Source organism: Branchiostoma belcheri, unplaced genomic scaffold (genome assembly GCF_001625305.1).
Source record: "Branchiostoma belcheri isolate BF01 breed outbred unplaced genomic scaffold, Haploidv18h27 scaffold4, whole genome shotgun sequence".
Taxonomy (NCBI): domain Eukaryota; kingdom Metazoa; phylum Chordata; class Leptocardii; order Amphioxiformes; family Branchiostomatidae; genus Branchiostoma; species Branchiostoma belcheri.
The window spans coordinates 4,051,909-4,074,342 of record NW_017804020.1 but is presented as its reverse complement, the minus strand read 5'-3'; the positions used below and the strand labels follow the sequence as shown (position 1 = coordinate 4,074,342).

General features: G+C 40.8%; 1 protein-coding gene across 1 annotated transcript in view; it reads left to right on the top strand.

Moving 5' to 3' along the window:
* The window catches only part of LOC109477197 (gamma-aminobutyric acid receptor subunit beta-3-like), a 48,777-nt gene that overhangs the window by 9,045 nt on the left and 17,298 nt on the right, over positions 1-22,434 (top strand). Inside the window, exons 3-5 of the mRNA XM_019778267.1 lie at positions 5,909-6,129; positions 7,020-7,102; positions 22,297-22,434. Coding sequence (XP_019633826.1) covers positions 5,909-6,129; positions 7,020-7,102; positions 22,297-22,434 — 442 coding nt within the window. The remainder of the gene's footprint in view (positions 1-5,908; positions 6,130-7,019; positions 7,103-22,296) is intronic.

Here is a 22,434-nt window from a genome sequence, read left to right as displayed (position 1 = left end):
TATATAAAGTCCAAGTAATATATTGAAGTAAACAAGTCCAACCCAATAAGTTAGAATATAGTGTTTAGTAGTTAGAGTAGTTGCATACTATATTGTTACCGATTTCTGTAATATAAACGTTGGAAGTTAAAGCTTAGTCTTTAATTAATGATGACTTGCACCAACACAGATGAACTTTCATGCTATGTTACCCATCCTGTTGTCCATCTTTTACATGTATTTTCATGCTACATGTACTTGCAATTAGCCTAGAGGAAGGAATTTGCAAGAAACTTTCATTACATGACTACGGAGTAAAAGCATCACGCACATTGGATAACTTCCCCCGGATACGTCCATGGAAGTTAAACCACTTGTTATAAGTAATCAATGAGGCAAGAACGTAAGATGTGCGTATGACGTAAATCTATGCATCTAACTGTAACTTTTACCCAATGACATGCGTCCATCAAACAAGTCAAAGTAGATGATGAATACAGAGATTGCTCAGGTCATTCACCCTGACCACAGAATATCCAGCTCCGACAAAGTGCCTTCCTCTATTCACGTCACATTTCGCCGGAGCATGTTCCACTCCGCTTCACTATTTGTCATGCCCAGAGCCTCGCCTCGGGTAGGATTCAGATATATTGACTTTGTGCATACAACGCCCTTCCCTGTCAAAATAACCATGAGTGTATGCCACGAGGCCAATTCAAATCAAATGAAATATTCTCCACACATACACCAGGTAAAGCCTGGCACGTCCCACGCTAATCCTTACCGCCAAAGGTGGTAGATTCTAACATATTACTGTCTGGTACATGGTGTATGTGGCTTGCATCTCGTCGGTAATGTTTACTGCGTTTTCCTTTATCTCTTGTTTTATTCATTCATTTATTTATTTATTTTTATTGATTTATTTTTATTTATTTCAACTTTATATTACATGTAAAACGGTCATGGGAAACAGGAATGCCCTTTCAACTACCAAAAATTACGTGACAATCTGTTTCAAAATAAAAATATCAACAATGATAATAATTGTAACAAACAAATGCTAATAACAATAATTGTAACAAATAATAAAAATGAAATAATAAAGTAATGTATGATAATAGAGTGACACAGAGACTTAAATGATCAAAGAAGTTACTTTTTGGTCTGCCAATACTTCAATCAACGCCGTTGGGTGCCACGAACATCTGGGCCACTCAGCGTCACATGACGTGCGTGTGCATGTCGCTAAAACAGACGTATTGGGGTCTCCGTAGTCCTTTGATCTGTTTTGAGCAGACGGGAAGGGATGAAAAGTCTCGGCGATGTGACAGACGGTATTTGTAAATGTCGAAACCTTTCAAAACAATAAATATGATATTCCCAACCCTCTGGGAAGTACTAGTATTGCTGAGGTCACATTTCCAAACCGGGGCCCGGCCGGGTAGTCTTATTGAACGAAAAGTGTAATATAAAAGACAAAGCACAAAAAAAGTTGTAAAAATTAGCAATGGGAACTATTTGGGTATATTATTGATATAAGTTGTTGATTTTTCGTTAATCGAAATATACTTAAAAATTCAAACATTACAATACAGGCTATAGAAGCATCCTAAAAGGAATGTGGTTATAGGCCAATTGAAATTACGAATTCACCTGGCGCGCCTCAATCTTTTTTGTTTGGGGGCCTGCCCACCCCCATTTCCATAGAAATTGGTAAACCCACAGCGGCTTAACACAAAGTGGACAGCAGCTGTAAATAATAGACGATACCACGACCACAAACCATGAGATTCACAGGGGTGTCGAATCATTTGATGTTGATTACTGAAAAAACAGGTACGATATAAAAAAAACGCATCTGGACCTCAATAACTAATCATATACTGAAAAAAAATCCGTCAGACCCTCGAAGAGTGAACATACATATGCAAACGAAAGAAATGCCTTCCCACGGAAGGATATTTCTTTTCCCCGAGGTAAAACCAAGCAACTGAGAACCATCATCAAAGCGAAGTCAAATTCTCCCTACGATTTTCAGCGAAACTATAGCTATGGCAGATGTGACAGCCGACGACATTTTCGAATCTGGTAGAAGGCAACTGCATGGCAAAACCACGGTCGTACTCTATATTTAATTCGTAAATCTATCGTAGGGCATACATTGCAATGACTTTAATGTAACACCATAAACTACATACAAAATATTATCATTAAATCATAATTGTATAGCAGACTCTTGGAGGGACCCGTATCAGAAGGGTCAACACAATTGGCACTTTATGGGTGGAAGTTATTATTTTGACCGGGAATTGCTATGGGGGTTAGCGGCAATAAAAAAGATTTGTGCGGGGAAAGTACCTTAATGGACAGCAGTAAAGTTCCTAAGTAAATTGTTTTATTAAATTTAATGCTGCGACACCAATGACTTTTTGATTCATTGTATTGAAACTACTGCCCAATAGCAATAATCCAGTAGACCGAGAGCAATGACTCAGAAACCAGTCCATGAGACAAAGATGACAACCGGGTCTTTTAAAGGCATCCAGTGCAAATTCAAGGCGGCAATACTGGAAATATTCTGAATAAGGCAATCTGTATAACATTGGAATATACTGCCCAACATTTGCACGTTTGAATCAGTATTTCATACTTTAGGCTTTCAAAACTGCAGAAACAAGCCCCAAGATGATTCCTTTATTTTTCTGGGTGGTACCCTAAAAATCATCCGTGGATCCTTCCAGTTACTTTTTTCGTCAGAATTGCTGGTATTTTTGCTCCGTGGATGTCGATATACATTGGGATAGTGTTGTTTCAACTTGGTATGTAGATAACTGACTAGAATACTGACTTCAATCTCACCCTATAAAACAGCATTGGGTGCCCTTGAAACCCTGATATGGCCTAACGACCCCCCCCCCAACCATGGTCAGGAGTATGTTGGGAGTAACGTCAATTGTGGCTGATGATATTCGGCGAGGTCGGCTACTGTTCGGGTGTGGACGGGATCGGATGTTCGGCTATGTTTGGCTGGTAATTGGGTGGTATTTCAGGGGTAGGTAAGCAGTGTTCGGGGCGTGTTCGGGTGTCACATTTGACTGAAATTTAGCTCAAATTAGATTCAATTCGTATAGATAGGTAGTTGCAGTCCTGGCTGGGAGAAGGTTCTGAATGTGTGATAGGGGCTTCACCTAGTATACACTGTAGGTAAAGCCTGGGAATCAATCTAACTTATGAATTCCAAACTAAAATACCCATGAATAGTTTCATCAGGTTGGTAAGTCACTGAGGAAAGTGACTGTCTTTTATCCAGCCGACGTTTCGGTGACCTTCACCTTCCTCATGGCAATTCTGACTGGTTCACATTACACAGCACAGGTGTCGCTGCTATAGATATTCCCAAAATAAAATAGATATGGTTGATGGATAGTAAAGTACATTGAATCTCTTCAAAGTTAAGCAAGCAATCCGTATTCCAGCATTTTGGTAAAGAGTCCAAGGTAGTAGTAAAACCCTTCTTGGTGTTAGACAGTCTGGATATCAACATGAACAGACGCTTGCTTCAGCCCTCTGGTCAGATTGCTGGAAATCCCTGGAAATGGAACTTGATACAGAGGGATAACATGGCTTCCCGCAGTCTGTATGAGGTACATTTGTAATCAACTTCCCCATTCTGGCTGTATCTATATTACGCACTCTTGGGTTTGCTTCCTCATATCCCGTTCGAAGATGTAGCACAATCGTTCGGTAGGATAAGCAGCCAGGAAATCCCAGGCGATGGAAATTGGAAGATATAACTCTCCATTCCACGGCATGGGCAGCGCTAAATCCTGCATTCACTCATACAGTAGGGCAGCCGCCCGAATCGTGACGGGTTTACATAATATTTATCGTTACTTTCAAATTTATCCTGCCTGTTCCAATGTGGTAATCCAATACATTTGTACGATGTACAAATATAAATCATGTTTTTTAAGCAAAACCGCAAATTTTTTTCTCATCTTGTGAAAAGTTAGTTTGGGGATACATGAAGGTGCCTACTTTGGTATATTTTAATGTTGCAAAACCGATTTTTTTTCTCGTCTTGTGAAGTAAACAATTAGTTTGGGAATACATGTAGATGCCTTCATTGGTATACTTTACTTTGATAATAAATAATTCATTTGTTTGTATGGGGGAAGGAGTGTTAGATGTTGCCATCTGATTAAAAGAAATAACATCACTTTGATCTCCAAAAGTTACATCGGCTTCTTTAATCATAGCTTTATATTTTTGCAAGTGTTTTGCCTACATTGCCTCGTGAATTTTAAAATAGTTTCATTCTCCGCATATATCACATGTCTATCTAGGGACGCTCAGTCACCAAATGCGATAGTACAAGGGCAATGTCATGTGACTAAATCAATACTATCGCGGTTAAAAGCACGGACAGATCCAATCAACTGTGGGGCAGCCGTGCTTTCTCAATATGCAATACACGGTTGTCATTTGACATGCTTATCAAATTATATACTAGCGATATTCAGCAGGAATACATCTACATGATGTTTTATCTTTAGAGAGGAAGACGAGGATTGATCAAATATATCTTGAATATGAACAAGACCACTTGTATTTTTGTCTTCGTACATGTAGACTAATCAACCAATAATGCTTACAAACACACTAGTTGTAAATAGGTTTAACAACGAAGATATGCCCAAACGGTATCTTGTTCGGGTGATTCTTATTCCTTCTTCCTTAGGTGATATGATAGATAAAGACATTCCGCATTCAATCTCCAGTGTATCGGGATCATTAGAATAAATTTGCATGAGAAAACAACGGTCATGACAGGTTTGGTTCAAAGTCATGTATCTGTCGCGTAACATCGTGTCTGATTGGAAAATAAGCTCCCGGTAATATATTCTGCCGCTTTGTCAAGGCTAGATAATCCAGCAGCCCAAGTACGCGCCAACTGTTGCTCACTAGATCAATTTGGGACAAGCTCTTATTTGAAGTACTCGTCCCAGCGTGACCTTCGGAATACAGGCATTCAGTATGTGTATTCAATTATCCATTTGGCAGGGGAAACTCAGCATAATGTTATATATAAATCGGCTCTCTCGCTGTCTTTTCCTCAATGTCACTTACCTTACATGGAAGGTCACGGTTTACCACATGCATCATGTAGAGAATTAGAGCGTATCGTCGTTTGAATGAAATATAACATCCGGTATCCTCTTTCTCTGTTTTGTTGCATGAAGCTTCAAGGGACGTATTGAATATTAATCTAGATGGGAACGCTTAGAAGGGCCGAAGCGCATCGTGTAGAGAATATCATATGAAGACCTAAATTGCTGCCATGCATATACAACCTGCACATGAAAAGCTAATATCAATGGATGCAGTAAATCGTCTCTTTAGGTCTTTTTGAAAATTCAACGGATAGTACTGTATTCTTTCAACACATGTATATCCATTAGAGTTAACGGTATCCTTATGAATAAAGGGTGCGTGTTCTTGAATCTTAAACTGCACTTTCAGATATGTCTCAAGTTCCTTTAGCTTGCGAGAGGATGCATCTTATTTCTGAGACGCATCGTAGACGTTCAATTCCGTCTGAGACAATGTCTATACAAAACTGGAAAGCCAGCTTCAGCAGCCAGCGAAAAACTGCACAATGTTTACTAAATACTTAGCTTGATGGCTCCATCCTATTTAACAACATAAATCACGTTAAGTACCGAGGCTCAAGTACACTTATCTAGTAAAACTGGTCAAAATGAGGACAAGAAAGCACCGTGAGGGTTGGCTATCACTATGTATCGAAAATAGTTGTGAATTTTGGTATTGTTTTTCTTCCGGCTTCTAATCAACAAGCCTAAAAGATGAGATAATACATAGTATTTAGGTTCTTACAATACTATCATAACTGTCTCTTTCTTTATAGGACTACACCATCACCCTGTTTCTGCGTCAGTATTGGAACGACGACCGCCTCATATTCCGAGGAGTGAACCGGACCCTGAGCCTGGACGGTCGCCTGGTGGAGAAGCTCTGGGTACCGGATATCTTCTTAGTCAACGCCAAGCAATCCTTCCTGCACACTGTCACCGTAGACAACCGGCTGATCCGCATCTTCCCAAACGGAGACGTGCTCTACGGGTTGAGGTATAGCAAAGTGCTACTTTCTTTCCCTAGCCAAAATATCAGATTGCATACTGTCCAGCATTATACTTTTGTTTCTTGAAAGGGGGGGGGGGTTGTGTTGTTTGCTTTGTCGATATGAAGAAAGCATTTGACAGAAATGGACGGATAACATCATTGAGGTGGCACAAGATCCACCTACGTGCGTATTGCCATCCTGAATCTTGATTGATGCACACATTTTAGTGCAGTGTAACTGAAGATTCAAGGCAACACATTATATGTTCCTACCCTCAGAAGAGATCAACAGGCATGCACAGTATTTGACAGCTGTAGTAAATCACCAACCAGAACAACCTTTTGTGTTAGTGACTGTGACGCTCATAATGTAATAATGTAATAATGAACTGCATCTGTTAGTGTTGGAAACTGAAATACAGGGGTAGTGGGTACGTGTGAAGATCCTGGCGGCTAGTGGATTGCTTCAATGTGCTGTGTCCATTTTACATATTACTATACCGTCCAACAGTACATGTAGCTTTTTAATTCTTTGATCGTACAATTCAATACTTAAACCATCTTTGCACTGAATGAAACGAAGGACGAAGTTTCCCTTCTAACTGGATTAAGTGCAGTATCTGGATACAGTAGTTATTGATCAAACAATTGACATCGAATGTAAGCCTACTCATGGCTAGGCTTAAGTGGTAGCAAACCCTGTATTACGAATTCTACGTGATAGTGCCTCCGTCTAGGTCAATGATCATTCGGGGAAGAAAGGGCGAGAGCCCTCCTCCCTACCACTCCTGACCTCCCATGCCGACCGCATAATTGTTCTGAGAAATGTCAGAGCGGGTCAGAACATCAAAGACGTCTCAGAGACTTTCCTTGACTCCTTCTCAATCCAATTCCAGGGTAACAGCGAAGGCGGCCTGCCCTATGGACCTCCGAAAGTACCCTCTGGATGAACAGAACTGTACACTTGAGTTGGAAAGTTGTAAGTACCAACTCTTTTGTAGTCTTGTCGTCACGTAGATGACCTATCAGTAGTCTTTGGGTTTGGTTGTTGGGAGGGGTTAAGAGCAATGGACAGCCTGCATAGCTAAGGGCTGGTAATAGCAGGATTGTGGGTGTACTGACGCGCTTGTTGACGTCAGGTGACGTACTGAACACGGGCTCCATTTTAAGCCTATTGATAGGATAGGCCTCTCACGCACAGCAGATCCGATTAGGCTTGATTGCAATTCCCGGGCAAGCGGCATCTTTCACTTTTCTATTTTCGATCCTAATTTGAAATCTATATGGCCAATAGGCTATTTCAGGCTGTTTTAAATGTACATTCGATTATGCTCTTACTGGAGTCAACAGGTGTCTAATGCAGCGCAGTGACAACAATCTTCTGTTAGAGGTCCACTCGGCGTGTACTGTGTACATTTTACATTGCTGTTTTATTGTGTCATAAAAGTTCAAATTATTTTTGCGGAACTCTGGAAGAGCAATCATCCAAAGACGTGAGCATGGGCGTCTTCTTCTACACTATACATATAATCATACACATCTCTTTTGTCTACACCCAAATACCCAATCCCACAACTATATATATATCCACCCATATACTAGTATATCGGGAATACATATGGGAAATATAGATGATCTGGTATGCTCATCGTTACACATGACCTACTGATAATACGGTGTAATGATGTAGGCACTGCTGCGATCTGATACCAAATGAACATAAATATGTCATGTTAAATTTGCAACGTGTGGCCAACATGTGCCCTTTTAATGAAACATCTTGTCTTCAAATGAAATGACGTAAAGAGAGTTCATCAGGCAGTGCAGGAAGCAAATTGCATACTCGTTAACATACACGGCCACGACACGTGAGCCGCCTTTTGTGTAGCGCTAGTGCATCAATCACCCAAATCCCCCGTCAGATTAGTTTGGGAATATTGCGTTGCTGGGCACAATAAGTTCTCCTGCAGCTTGTGGTAAACTACCTTCGACGTGCGCTGCTGATGTCACCGGCGATTGCCGTCACGAATCACGATGGTGCTTCACGTAGGCCCTTCTGAATTGGATATTTCATTACAGCGGACATGTTTATTCGGCTAGTTCCGAACCGGCGGAAAACATAGCCAACATAGATCAGGTGGAACCGATAACCTTTTTTGTTTTCTTTTTAGAAAGTTCCTGCAAGTAGCATGAGAAGAATGACAAGCGTATTCTTAAGTTTAACAGCGTACATGTCTCACCCGTGCGAGATGGTAGTTTTAACGCTGCATTGTGTTGGAGGTACACCCATTCATCAAACGATTTATATGTCGGAACATTACTTAACTAGAATAATAGTTTCTCTGTGATTATGAAATAATATCGCACAGGAGTTAAAAACACATCAATCTTATCCTCATAAATGCAATCTAGTGCAATCGTAGTAGTGGGGTGATGATGATGCTCATTTCCTTTCTGAAATGCTCTATTCAGAAAGCCTGACAACAGTTTGAGTAGTCAGCGTATGAAAAATTATTTTTATCTCGCATCAAGAAGCGTTATCTCTAAAAAGCTGGTATGATGAGAGTGTGGCCAAATAGATAGCTCAAACCTTGCGATGCAGTATCGATGATGAAAAAAAAAGATAGTACGTAAATAAAAGACGCAAATACGACATTGGTATGTGAAACTTCACTAGTGCAGAAATGTTGGCAGAAAAGTTTCAAGACTATCGTTATTAATGGACAGTGTATGATATGAACGGACGATATCAAACTTATTGATACATGGCCTGTCTAGACGCAAAAATATTAGAACGCGCAATGTGGCAACGTAAAAATGAACGGTAGTAAAATCTTGGACCAGGCCCAAAGTTATAGTTGTTCGCGCTGTATTTGCCTTACGGCATTTTTAATTGACTAAGTACCCAAACACTGCATTAAATAATCGTGCGCTTAGAAATCTCATAAAAGATCGGGGCACCCTTGTGCGATACCCCTGGTCTTCTGTCTTAAGCATAAGAGGATTCCCCATTTCTTTTCTGTAAGTGATCGAGGCACCTCATCTAACGAAAAGACCATTAGATTTCTGTCTATGGGACAACTAGTGTTCAATACATACAGGCGCAATCTAAGGCTCAATCTATAAACATGTTTTCTGGCTGACCTATTTCGGCTTCATTCTGTACGTGGCACGCCGTAATCTTTCTCTGCTCCCCTTACATATAACGTTACCGTACTCAGACAATGGTATCATTTACCTAGATCGCCCGGGCTTCAGGGGAAAAATAGTTTCCTGGAGCGTTCATTTTTTTGGAATTGATTGAGAGAATTGCACGATATTTTCCACATTCGCAAGGTCACCGCATGGGCAAGCTATGCGTCATGGAGTCTTTGTCCGAAATAAAGGGAGAAAACACAGCCCATTCAGCATCAGTCAGCCTGATGATGGATGGATTCATTAACAATATCGCACTTTCTCTACCCTCACTGACACGCTCCAAGTAGCTGTGGCCCGAGATAGTAAAACTGCTGCCTCCTGCGTCACGACAGGCAGTCAAGCAGACAGTCCCGTACAGACAGATCCATCATAGTCACGCATTTCTTTTGGAGACACAAAAACTTAATCTCGCCAATCCCGGCCTGTTTAGATACGAGACGGCAGGAACTCATCAACACAGGAACCATTTATTTCTGCCACGTCGCGGGCCTTACGGGCTTAAGTCACTGATGAGCGACCTCGACAGAACAGAGAGTGAAATTAAAGGCACGTCAGGTAGTCCCCTTTCAGGCAGAATCTACCGTAGGCGTTTAGGTATCCAAATTTCCATATAACCCCGGCCCGTCCTTGTCCATCAGTCAACGTGATTAACACCTGACCTTTGCGGGTGGAATGACCTGAGACTCCGGCAGAAACGGAACGATTCGCGGCGGCTGAGGAGCAGACAATACGTGACATTTGCAGGCTCCTGTAAACCAGGGCAAAGTTCTCTTCCTTGACGCTTTTCTGTTTATTTACCGAAAGGAAGACATGTTCTCGCCCGCTCGCTCACGCCAGTCTTGGTATTGATACCTATTGATCAGCTGTAGGAAAAACAGGTTATTAACTCTCTGGTCCTCACATAGGAGGGCGGTGCTAGTTTTATTACAAGACGGCACAGAAAATGACCCATTAGACGAGTACAAAACCCACTGAGCATCCATCCTACTGTATGATTGGCGAATGTCTGACCTAAGGTAAAAATCGATAGTCATATTTTCCCCTTCATGGTACACAATAGGTTGGGGAATGATGTCAGGACTGGTCAGTCATAAACGAAATGTATCTGTTACAGTTTATGAGCGTCATATGAAACCCTGGCGTGTCGTTCATATGATGGACGCACTACATTGATGGCATATTCTAACATACAAAGTATTTTACAAGGTGGAACGTACAATTACCTAGTATTACAAGCAGGGATGTGCACGCTATCTAAAGACTACCTAAATTTCTTTCAAAATACAAATTGCTCACGGTATGTGCGCTGAGACAACATGCGTGGGATTATATTATTGTTGATTTCAGAATCGTGCCGCAAGGCTTGTTCTTGGTATATCACGTACTTCACATGTAGATAATTATAATGTACAGCTGTCTGTGTTAGGTTGGAATTCCCTGGCAAGTCGTCGGCAAATGCACCTCATTCAAACTGTCTTCAAATCAATATAGCAACAAGTACCGGAATACATACAAATGTTCAGCAGACCATCTCACATCTATCAAACAAGTCGCAATAACAATCTTTAAAACTTCCTAAAGTCCGATTAGAATCCGGCCGGAGAAAGTTTGCGTATAGGGGAGCATTTGCCTGGAACGGCCTACCTGCCACAGTTAGAGTGGCCGCGTCTAACCTATTTTTTATGAAGTTTCTGAAGCATTACTGCTGACCTCCTGACCTTGGCCTGAATTATCGACCTCGATTTATGGTACACACTTCTGTTTTGACGCTTGGTTATGTACGTATTGTTATTATGTGTTGATTTCCGTTTCACTGTTAGTTACAGGGCATGCTTGGAAATCAGTGCGTATAGCACTGAGTTTGACGTACACCTCGCTAAGCTTCGAAAACTATCCCATTCGTTCGTTTCCCAGTTGCTTTTTTCTGAGAACTCCATTATACATACTCTTGCCCACTCCGACTGTTTTTTTTAAATCTTAGCCCATTTTGGAGGCATTATGTTAATCTTGTCTTTTTTAAAGTTAGTTATTTAGATTTTTAGCTACTCAGTCCTTTTCTGTACCTTATATTCCTGTATGTATGTCATATGGGCCAAGTGCCTGAAATAAAGTTTAAATAAAAAATAAAATAAAAATAAATAAAACAGAAATAAATAAATTTTTGCCGGATAGAACTAGAAATAGTTAGAAAAAAATGTTACTCAAACTGTCAGAAGGTTACACCGATGTGGAACATTTTGCAACATCCAAAAAAAATCTCTTACTGTCGTGAACGTTTTGCACATTTGCTTTTGAACGAGAAAAAAATACGAAAGCAAATGATCGAATACACCCAGCAATACGAAAACACCCAGTTCAATATCGACGTTCCCTGCTCCTGGTCCACATCTTGTGGGTGTGCCTCATGCACTGCTTTAAGGCCGCATTAGTATCATAATTAGCTTTTTAATCTGTACATAATGACATTTTATAATTTTTGCACATAATCAATTCTGTGTATAACTTTTACCGAATTGTATATTTCATGTCTACTGATTTTTGATGTCTTATGTCTAATGTTTATTGTTTGACTTGGTTCCGTATTGTTTTGTATTATCATTATTCAGGTTTGGGAGGACAACTTGTAAAGGCGTAGATACACCTGTTTTGTCCTCCCTTCCACTTGTTTTTGCATGTGGTAAATTCAAAGAAAGAAAGAAAGAAAGAAAGAAAGAAAGAAAGAAAGAAAGAAAGAAAGAAAGAAAGATCTTCATGTCTGCTAATATTTTGCAAGCAATACCAGCGTTTGATTCGATTTTTGTATCTACCACCTGGCTCAGGACTATCTCTTCGACACACATGTAGGCACTGTTTGTTCAGTCGGGCTCATGGGGGCTAGGGTCAACACGGCTTCAGCGGTAATGCAGACCGTAATCCCCTATCTGCTAGGATATTCTCTGTGATGAATAGATTGTGGCGTTACCTGGCTGATGCCAGAGGCGATGAATTAAGTCCTTAAGTGTAGCTGTCTAGTGTCCAACTTTTGCGGACAGCTCCGACAAAGTTGGTCAGTGCGTGGGCAGGCATGTGTAAAAGTGATTCATTTTTGGTCACTAGGCTTTGTCACCAACTATAAATCTTTATATACCCGTGAAGTTGATTGGTATTTCATGTTCAAAGCTTGGTTTCACTCTTTCAGTTGGATTCTGTGGTAGCTCTACTTTTGAGAGAGCCGAGACACTTTAGAGCAACAAAAATGCGTACAATGGTGGCAATATATATATAACTCTCTACTCCGGATTCTCGGCCATTGAAAAGCAGGCGTTGCTTTGTGAAAGTTTGGTTCGAATTCACCATGTGTTAGTAAAGTGCAGGAAATGTCGGTTGCCGTGGGTGTGAATAAGGCAGAAGGTAATCCCATCCACGCTAGACGAACGATTTCCCGCACCCCGGTTTCCTTCGGCTTAGTGCTGCGGGCAAATGGATTGGGCGGCAACGTCACCTAACCATCCCGACTGCTCGGTTTGTTGAACAACAGTCGACCTGAGATATACCACTCTCTTACACATTGTTTCTCACTGACAAGCAACTTGTTATTAGGAGAGGCGCATATAATGGGCAAGACGGGGCGATTAGACGTACGGAGATGGGATAAAATCTGCCCACTCAAGGCAATCCGTTGGGCAATTGAGTGGAATAGACTCTGCAGTCGTTGCGATGCATGCCTCGTGTACGTCTGGATCTCTACAAGCTTTCGTCTCGGCCAGTCAAACTTGAGATCTACAACCCGTCACTTCTTTACACCTGAAGCACACATCTCGGTAGTTTTTGATCTTCCCAAATGTAACTGCGTGTTTGTTGAATAGGCGCCATCTTTGAAGAATATGAACACAAATCGGAGCTTTGATAAATGTATTATGCTAGATGACGTATTTATGAACTTCACATTTCCGATTCATGTAACTCAGACCGTTGGTTTTCTATTGCATACAACATAACGCAATAACACACACACACACACACACACACACACACACACACACACACACACACACACATATATCAATTTCAACTTTGTACATCGAGAACACCGCCCTCACAATCCTAAGGGTGTGCAAAACTAAGCCTGACTTCTTCAAAAACAAATCAAAGCAATTAGTGCCGAGCAAATGTACGCATCGCGCGAATAACAGCCGTGTTGTTAGTTTTCAGGGTTAGGCCCTCATTAACCCCTGCTTGTTTCAGCGGTGGATAATGACGTTATCGTCGCTGGTATCAAAAATAGCGGTAGCCACATAACTGCACAACGGCGTCTGGTCTACATTTCGTACATTCAGTCGGCGTTTCGGCTCCGAATTTCTTGCCAGAAATGAAGTATAAGATATGGAGACGGGCAGAGAAACAAGGACACGTCTCATTGCAGCTCGTGTGCCAAGATGGAAGAAATATGACTCGCTGATCCAGTCACTATTGCAATTTCGCAGATCCGACGGCCAATGTAGGCCAATAGTCTTAGAAAGATTTGTGTCACCACAGGGGCCATAAATTCCTATTTTGACCAAATTGCCGGCTTGACATGCCCCGAAATATTGGGGGAGAGCGTTATTACTAAGCCATCCAACTGTAACACACCATCCCTCAAACACTGTAAAAGTCATAAATCTCCCACAGATTGGAATCGTTGAGAGTTTCCATATTCTCCCTTGCGGACATCTTACCTGGCACCATTTCTAGAAAACCGCTTGCAAAAATGGAACATAGTGATACATCACATATTCTGTTGGGCATGCACAGACACTGCCCCTGGTCTATCTAAACGTACCAAGTTACATTGCCTATAATGGTTGTTACATTAACATCCGGAGTACTCAGGGACAGGCAGAACCACCCTAAGAGTAAGTGCCCCGTATGCGTCTGAAATAGTGTTATCACTCTTTAAGCCCTGCATGAACTACAGACCATACCCCCAAGACACCCGGGACTCAATAACTATATGCTATAGAGTCCACTAGGATCGATCCTATCGTGCTGTGGTTATTTTTTGAGTGGATTGCAGCTGCAGATTTAAGGGCTAAAATGGCTGCTGCGCCGTTAGATGGCCGCGTAGCACACCACAAAGTGATGGTGCGGCTGTTGTCGCAATGGGTATTGCACTGTTTACAGTGCAGAGTGAAAATCAACTGTTGATGTGCGAATATTCAATAAAAGGTGCAAAATAATCAGTCTTCTAAGCCCTGTGTATCATGGTGTGCTAAGTGACTAAGTAAGGTATATTGTACACCACAACAGCGACAAGTTATGCTAGTTGGTCAGCAGCAGTACACCAATCATACGATACTTCCACAAAAGGTGTTTAAGATTATTTCTGGGTGCATTCTTCGCACGGATTCGATCTTACACATGTGATCGTGTGTTAATATAGCAAGTAATATGTACGTCATTCAATGTCACAAGAATACAAGGAAACTAGAAAGAAATCCAGAATTCATTACTTTGTTGTTGCTGAAACTTTGAAAGGCACAATTTGCCCAATTAGTATTCATCTGTTATTATAAATATACATTGTACATATTGAGATTCAAACATGTTACAAATGCAATCGTTTGTTAAGATAGCTAGTAGTTTGTACCTCAAACAATGTCACAAAAATACACGGAAACTACTAAGAAATTACAGTCCAGAACTCATTTCTTTGTTGTTGCTAAAACTTTGAAATGCACAATTTGCCCAATGAGTATTCATCTATTTATTAATGTTTATATTGAGATTCAAACATTAGTAGAAGGATTATCTTCTGAAGTCGTCTTTTGAAGGTTTCAAATTTCACGCTAATGACTAAAAGTACAAGGCTCTATGGCTTACTTGATTTGGAAATGACATCAGAATGATTAGGTCTAGATTCTTGTCAAATACCCCTGTCTTAATTGTGATAACAAAGCCATGCCCTTAACAGTTATCTAGCCTATAGTGCATGCCGTCGTTATAGATGATGAGTTAATCATTTAAGTGCAGGAAATTCGGCATCAAGAATGATGATCTTTTAAGTGTGATTAGACGAGATGTACTCAAGAAGAATCGAAGAGTCACATTCATAATTAAAAGTATTAATAGATGAATCAACTTAATGCAGAAATACGACACACTAATGTATCTGCAATGAGGTTTAATCTTTTGGGTTTACGGGTATGACATTAGTAATTACATGATGAAGAGAAGGAACCGATAATTGCTTTCCTCTGAGAGACACTAAGATTATATAGGGGCTTTTAATGTAGAAGTCTAATGTAGTTTAATAAGTCGGCTTGAGATATACAGGACTAAGTGGCCTGCTGTGACAGGTTTACAGCAATGCTACACGGAGATAGACGACTCGATTACGCAACAATTTGTTTAAACATTGCTGAGCTGCATTTGTCCTGATTCGGTCCCAAGTGCTTAATTACATGACAGGATCAAAGGATGTTGGAAGAAATTATTCTTTTATTGGGCATTAAGTAGACTACGTGCCTAATCGTGTACACAAGTACAAATATAGCTTTAATAATCAAGATATCGCCTTATCATGTCCCCCACACATTGTAAATCCAAACCCAAAGCTGCTCAATGCCTTTATATCCAAAGTCTTACATTTATCCATTTGTCCACATGTCTAGGATAAGAAGTCGAGTCGAATGCATGTCTCTATGAGAATCAAAAAGTTGCCTACATCCTTGTCTGGCGATCTAGTTAGGGAACAAGCTTCTGCATTAGTCTCAGAAGTTCTAAAAGACGATCCCTCGGGAGACAAGGCAATGCGTTGGCATCCGAAATCTCAAATTTCCCTGCGATCTGGTTTGGAATGACGAGTTGATTGCCACTCATATCACGTTTCAGCTGTGTCTAATATCCCATCTACCGTGGGGATTTTCCCCAACGAGTCTCCTCGCGCGGTGAAGCGGGTGAACCCGTGCAAGGTTGCGGGGTAGGTGGTGGGAGGGCGGCGGTGATATTGAGCTGACGCTACTGTCAAGCAATCCGATTGTCACACGATGGTGGTTTCGGCTTTATTCGACGTCCCACCGTTAAATTGCCATTGTCAGTCTACTGCACGCGTCGCAGCAAACTTGCCCCGCTATTGGTCACACTTCGCATCATGAAGCCAACGTACAAGCTTAAGGCAGGTCCCTTCCGCCAACTTTTTAAAGAAGTTTCAGCAACAACACTTGGCCATCGCCATTGCTTAGATAAAAGCACTATGATGTAAACATATTCAAATTTTAGCAACATGAAACTTACAGGCATAAAAAACTTTAGGCAGATTCCAATGACCATCCAGATGCAGAATTTGCTGGTTTCGTATGGAATATCATTTTAAAGTGCATAATCCTAAACGTAATTTGCACAACATGCCTCGAGTATGCATTTACAACGTACAGGTAGCAATTTACAGTAAAATTATCTGCAAACTTCTGGCTGCAAATGTATAGGTTCAATAATCGACCCTCTCACAGGTACATTGATAGTGGGATGTGATACTTTCAGTCTGTTGTGTTCGACAGAGCGACGAACTTTTTTTTCAGCCATCCTGGCCTGGCGCCGATACAGATCACTCATCTCTGTGTTTGTAATTGAGATCAATGTTTCGGCCTGTCCAGGTTCTTCAACTGACAGCAGAAATAGCAGATGACGGCGCTCACAAACACCGGCAACAGAACTCAGGATCGAAGGTTCAACATGGCGTAAATGGGACAGGACATCCCGATATTAACTAATATCGCTACAGTTATTACGGTCGCTAGTCTGGCGTGGTAAGACGTGATGTCTAGGACCTGATAGTACGGGAAACACGAATCTAACTTTATCATTGGCGTCATATGAAGCCTACGTAATAAAAGCCTCTACTTGGAAGACCACGACAGTTTGATGAACATCAGAGGTCATTGCTCTGAAGAAGACTTGCATATACAGATCCTTAACAGTATGGAATAGCTTGCCACATGAGGTACAAACAAGAGGTAACTAAGAGTAAGTTTAGGCAGGAGTTAATAGGGCACATATGTAGATAGTTAATAGGCACATGTAATGTTAGGAACATGTTACTTTTAAATTTTAGGCACCTTAATTATTGCCTTCATTAATATCAACTTGGAGTACTGTCTCTTCTTTTGGCAGACAAAAAACTAACACATGGTATATGAAACTAATTTGTTGATCGATTCCAGGAGACATCAGAAATGACCAAAACGAGCGGACACAACAATATACCAGCTCTTACCGCCATGTTAATTTTGTGTACCAGGTATATGTGTTAAAATATGTATGTAAAATATGTATTAGGACTTCAACTCTGGTAGGCTTTCTATATTCCCCTATGCATGGTGAGAGTGAGTACGCTAATATTACTCAAGAGCACATCCGGCCGTCGATGCAAATACACATGGCGCAAGTAACAAACAAGGCCGATTTACAGGGCACTGCCTTGAACCACGTCCTGTTGTGATCATATCAGTTTCCATCGGTTTTGGTAGACAAAAAATTGTTTTAAAGAATCAAATGGGATCTCTAATGGCGTAATTGCCTCTCCTATGAAACCATTAGGCAGACCATGATAACAGTTGAAGATAACATTGTACATGATATATCTGACGGTTGACATTGATAGAAAACATCATCATCCTCCTTCCGCCCATGTGGGCGGGGTCAGCCCCCGCACTAGTTGCTTCCACATAACTCTTCCTGTCATAAGTTGTGCATGTATTCAGTTTGAAAGGACTATGCATTTGGTTAGATATAACTAAAAATGTATTAAACTATCTTATGTATTAGATCTTAGATCTAAAAATTGTGATGAGCGTAATGAGAGCAAAACACTTTTGCTTTGGGCTCGTGTGTATACAAAGATGTATTCATCTATTAATTTGCGTACTCCTTAAACTTGGGAGCAACCACAATTGAAGGACGTAGATTATTTATTTAAGCTTTGTCCCAAGACAGAACAGGGGGAACAGGCAAATGCCTTTTCCAAGCCCCCTGTCCCGATTAAAGCAGAGAAAACTAACTTATAAGTAATATAGAGGTAATAAATACAAGTTATAAGAAGTAAATAATAAAAATATATTGTAATAACTACGATAACAAAGATATAAATAATGATAGAAACAGTAATGATGATAATGGCAGTAGTTGTAATATATAAGAGTCTAACAACAAAGAATGCGCCAGCTGTGGGTGTTTTGCGGATCAAAAGAGTTCAAAACGAGATATTGGCAGTGACTAAGTATGAAATTTTTAAAAGTTTCAATGGATACTTTTTGGCATGATTTATGGTGCAAAAGTTAGTATTTGTTTCCGGTCGGTTTTGGTGCCCGATGATCCCATGACCAGTTAAACAACACGCAAAAAACAGTTACTCAAGCAACTGGATATGCTTTTGGAAACGGGCAGACGTTTCAGCTAGTATTCACTACCTTTCGTCAGTGACACCAAGAGACTGCAGGAGAAATGTAGGTTTATATGAGCACGAACTATTGATTGATATGCAGTTAAACAACAGTTTTGTCTCGGCTGATACGAATTATGGAGGTGGTACCGACTGTACATTAGCCTCATTTCCTGGCCGAACAACTCAGCCATTGTCAAAAATAGTTTAGGACTCGGTGATGAGTTTCCAACACAGGCGACTGAAGGTCATTGCTGAAAAGGTCACTGACACTGATTCATTTTAAAAGTCAAATGCCAAATATATTTCTCCTGTGGTGGCTAAATGGACGATCAATCCAAGGCACCCGCCCTGCTAGTTAGTGATGGAACATGACATAGCTGATCCTCATCCTACAAAATTTGAACATATTACACACATTCTGCTTGGACAAGACTACTAAACCTGTTGAGATATCCAACGAGGTCTTGTTACATAATATCACTGTCGTAGCTCATTAACTTTTCTTCTTTCAAAGGCATCCAATGCAATTTCAAGGCAACAAAACTGGATTTTCAAAGTCAATTTTCTGGCCATTCTAAATGTAGTAACTTAGTCAAGTTGACCACGTATCACAGGCTGGTTCTATTAAGAGTAAACTTAACATAGTCAGCATTGAGTGATGTGTTAATTGCCACAAGCCGAAACGTACCTGAAGAATGATTATGCTTCTTGGCAAGTGTTTGGTGCTTTTAGTTACCTGTGATTGATACCACGGGTACAAAATCCCCTAAACACATCCGTGGGCAGAACGGCATAGGATTAAGACGCGGAGACAAAGAACGCCCATCAGTTAGCACCTTAAGTGTTCCCAGGCGCTGTGTACAGGTAATTATCTCACATTTAAGTCTCCACAAGACGCTCCTGTCGTTTGTCATGAAAAGAAAGTGCTGACCTCTATGACATTGCCCTCCATTATGTATAGGTGTCAACAATTTGTCGCCGTCTTCACCATGGATCATGTTGTTACGAACGTGTGTGATGTACCATAACAAGAAAAAAAAGAATAGATTGTTTTATCTAAGACAGCTCAAGAAAATTGTTTGAATGCCCTAAATAGAATAGCATATTACTATTCTTTTAAGCCACCATTTTGTGTATATTTGCCCCCCCCCCTTCACAATGGATCATGTTGTTACGAACGTGTGTGATGTAGCATAACGGAAAAAATAGAATGGATTGTTTCATCTAAGACAACTCAAGTAAATTGTTTGAATCCCACCGCTGCCACCAGCGTTCTAATTGGAATAGCATATTCCTGTTCCTCTTCTTTGAAACAGCCGTTTTGTGTATGTTTGACCTGCCCTGAACATGCGTTGCGAGACCGATGCTTTTAAGAGTAGGCTGCGAGGTGACTCCCGTGATGACCTCGTCTCTCTCGATTCATGGCTTAGAGAATGTGCGACTGTGCAAAACAATGAATATACTATTGGGGTCAACGTTTGCACAATGTTCTTTATATCGGTAAGTGCTATCGGTTTGATCCATAGGGTACATTGCAATAAAATCACACTAAAAAGATAGGAGGAAAGACTGAGGGTGCCGCGGCCTACTCGGCAGCTACAATGTGAAACAGTAAGTTTTTTCGGTTCACTCGTTGTATTGCGTGCTCTTTAAAAATGGATATTGCTAGTGTAAACATGTCCAAAAATAGAACCAAAATATTGTGGCTAAGATCTCTTTATAAACGAAAATGCGAATCCTGCTGTATGTGTTCTTGAAACAGCATACCGAAATGATGTTTTATAGTCACCTGGAAGTGGGGATTTTCTGCATTTATGCATCTCTATTCGTCAAAAAGTCCTTTTTGCAGTGCGTTCTGGCAAAGGCAGACAATGTGACGATACTTATGTCGTAAAGGGTGATTATGGATCAGATTTTTTACCTGCTATCCTCAGGGGCATGTTTCATCTAGTAATGAGTCAACCGATAAAATCTTTAAGATAGCAAACATTCAAACATTATTTTCAGTCTTCCCAAGCAGATTTAGGAAAAGTCTGAATACGTTAGGCCCTCATTCTAACGACAAGGGAAACAGCAGTCACCTTTAGTTTTCCCGCATCTGTCTTTTATGTTCGACCGGCGAGTCATTAGTGAAATTGGCTGCCTTGTTGTCCTCTAAACTCGTCACCACCGGTTACGAAAATTACAACTCCATCGAAACAGGCCGCGACATCAAATGGCAAAGGCCAGGCTTGATCAACATCATTTGTTTAATTCTAAGTGCATTTCAAGGCACTTTGTACTAGATTGGATTGCACTCAGGGGATTGTCCTCGCCAACAAAAATGGCCACCAATCCCCTTTTATTCTACTATCGGTTATCCTGCGGTGATTGTATAGTCCCTGGGCTTAGCGTAATAGTGTATTGGAAGGGGTTGCTGATATACAAGAAGTAAATCCAATTTGTTGTGGCAGAGAAAGGCAATCATTTTTGCAAAGTATGTCTCCAAAGCTGCTTAAAGGTGCTTTGTAACTTTTTCGTTTCTTTGATACTTAAATACTGGCCCACTGTGTGTCTTGCTAGACCACGCCTCCACATTACCCAAATAGAGCTTTCATGTTGGAATGGGTTCTATGGAAGTTAAAATAATGGGAGGGATTTTTTTCGGTAGCTGACTAGCTTTTACAGGCAATGCGTAGATGGTTATCTAGAACATCTCCTCTGGACAGCTTTAATAGTAACGGAGGCCATAGCGTTATTTATGCATCGTTAGCTAACGGTTTTATGTTATATTACACCGTAATGGGTAGGAATGACCTAAACTTTCCATTGCCCTCATTTTCTTTCCCTCTGTATGTGGGCACGTGGCAGGAAGGAAGTATCTGCCATAAAACAACGGCGAGTCGATGACAGGTTGTTAAATGTGGCTCGCTGGGCGTCCTTTCTCCACCATTTACATTAACAGGCGCATCACAATTTCACCCCAATTTTCACAAGGCGATTTGGCATGCTATGTGTTTTAAAGTGGAAACTAGTTTTACGTCCCCTATTAGCGTGTAGCATTATATTGCCTACTGGACACATAAGATCAACCTCATGAAGGTAATTTGCATGAAATCGATGTCATAACTGCCTGCTACGGATCTACATATACAGAATATCGGAATTATGTAGAGAATCGTGGTGTGGGGTACAAGACTTATTCTAATTATGTAATAATTATCATTGCGTTTTCTGTGTTTAACACTGTGTTTTATATGGTATGGCTACAAGTATCTGTCGTGGCGTGTGCATATATTTGTAGAATATCAGATATATGCAGAGAATTCTGTCACATACCACAGGACCGATGCTGTTTCCTTGTTACATTTACCGAATGAAAAATTATTTTCCTCAGTTTCCTCTTCCTCTTCTTCTTCTCCAAACAGTGACCTGAACCAATGTTGTGTCTGTTACCATGGTAACTAGTGTTGGGTTACATCATGTTGCAATGTCTGACCATATATTATATGGATGTGTTTGAGTAGGAATTAAAAGAGCAGACCATATGCGAAGGTAAACAAGTTGCGAATGTTACCTTTCTTGTTGTATTTCAGATGGCTATACCGACGAGGAATTGGAGTTGGGTTGGAAAGCTGGGAACGCCTCCGTGACCGGGCTGGGCCGGCTGGACCTCTCCCAGTTCACCGTCGGAGTTTATAACACAGTCGCCAAACTTGTCAAATACGAAACAG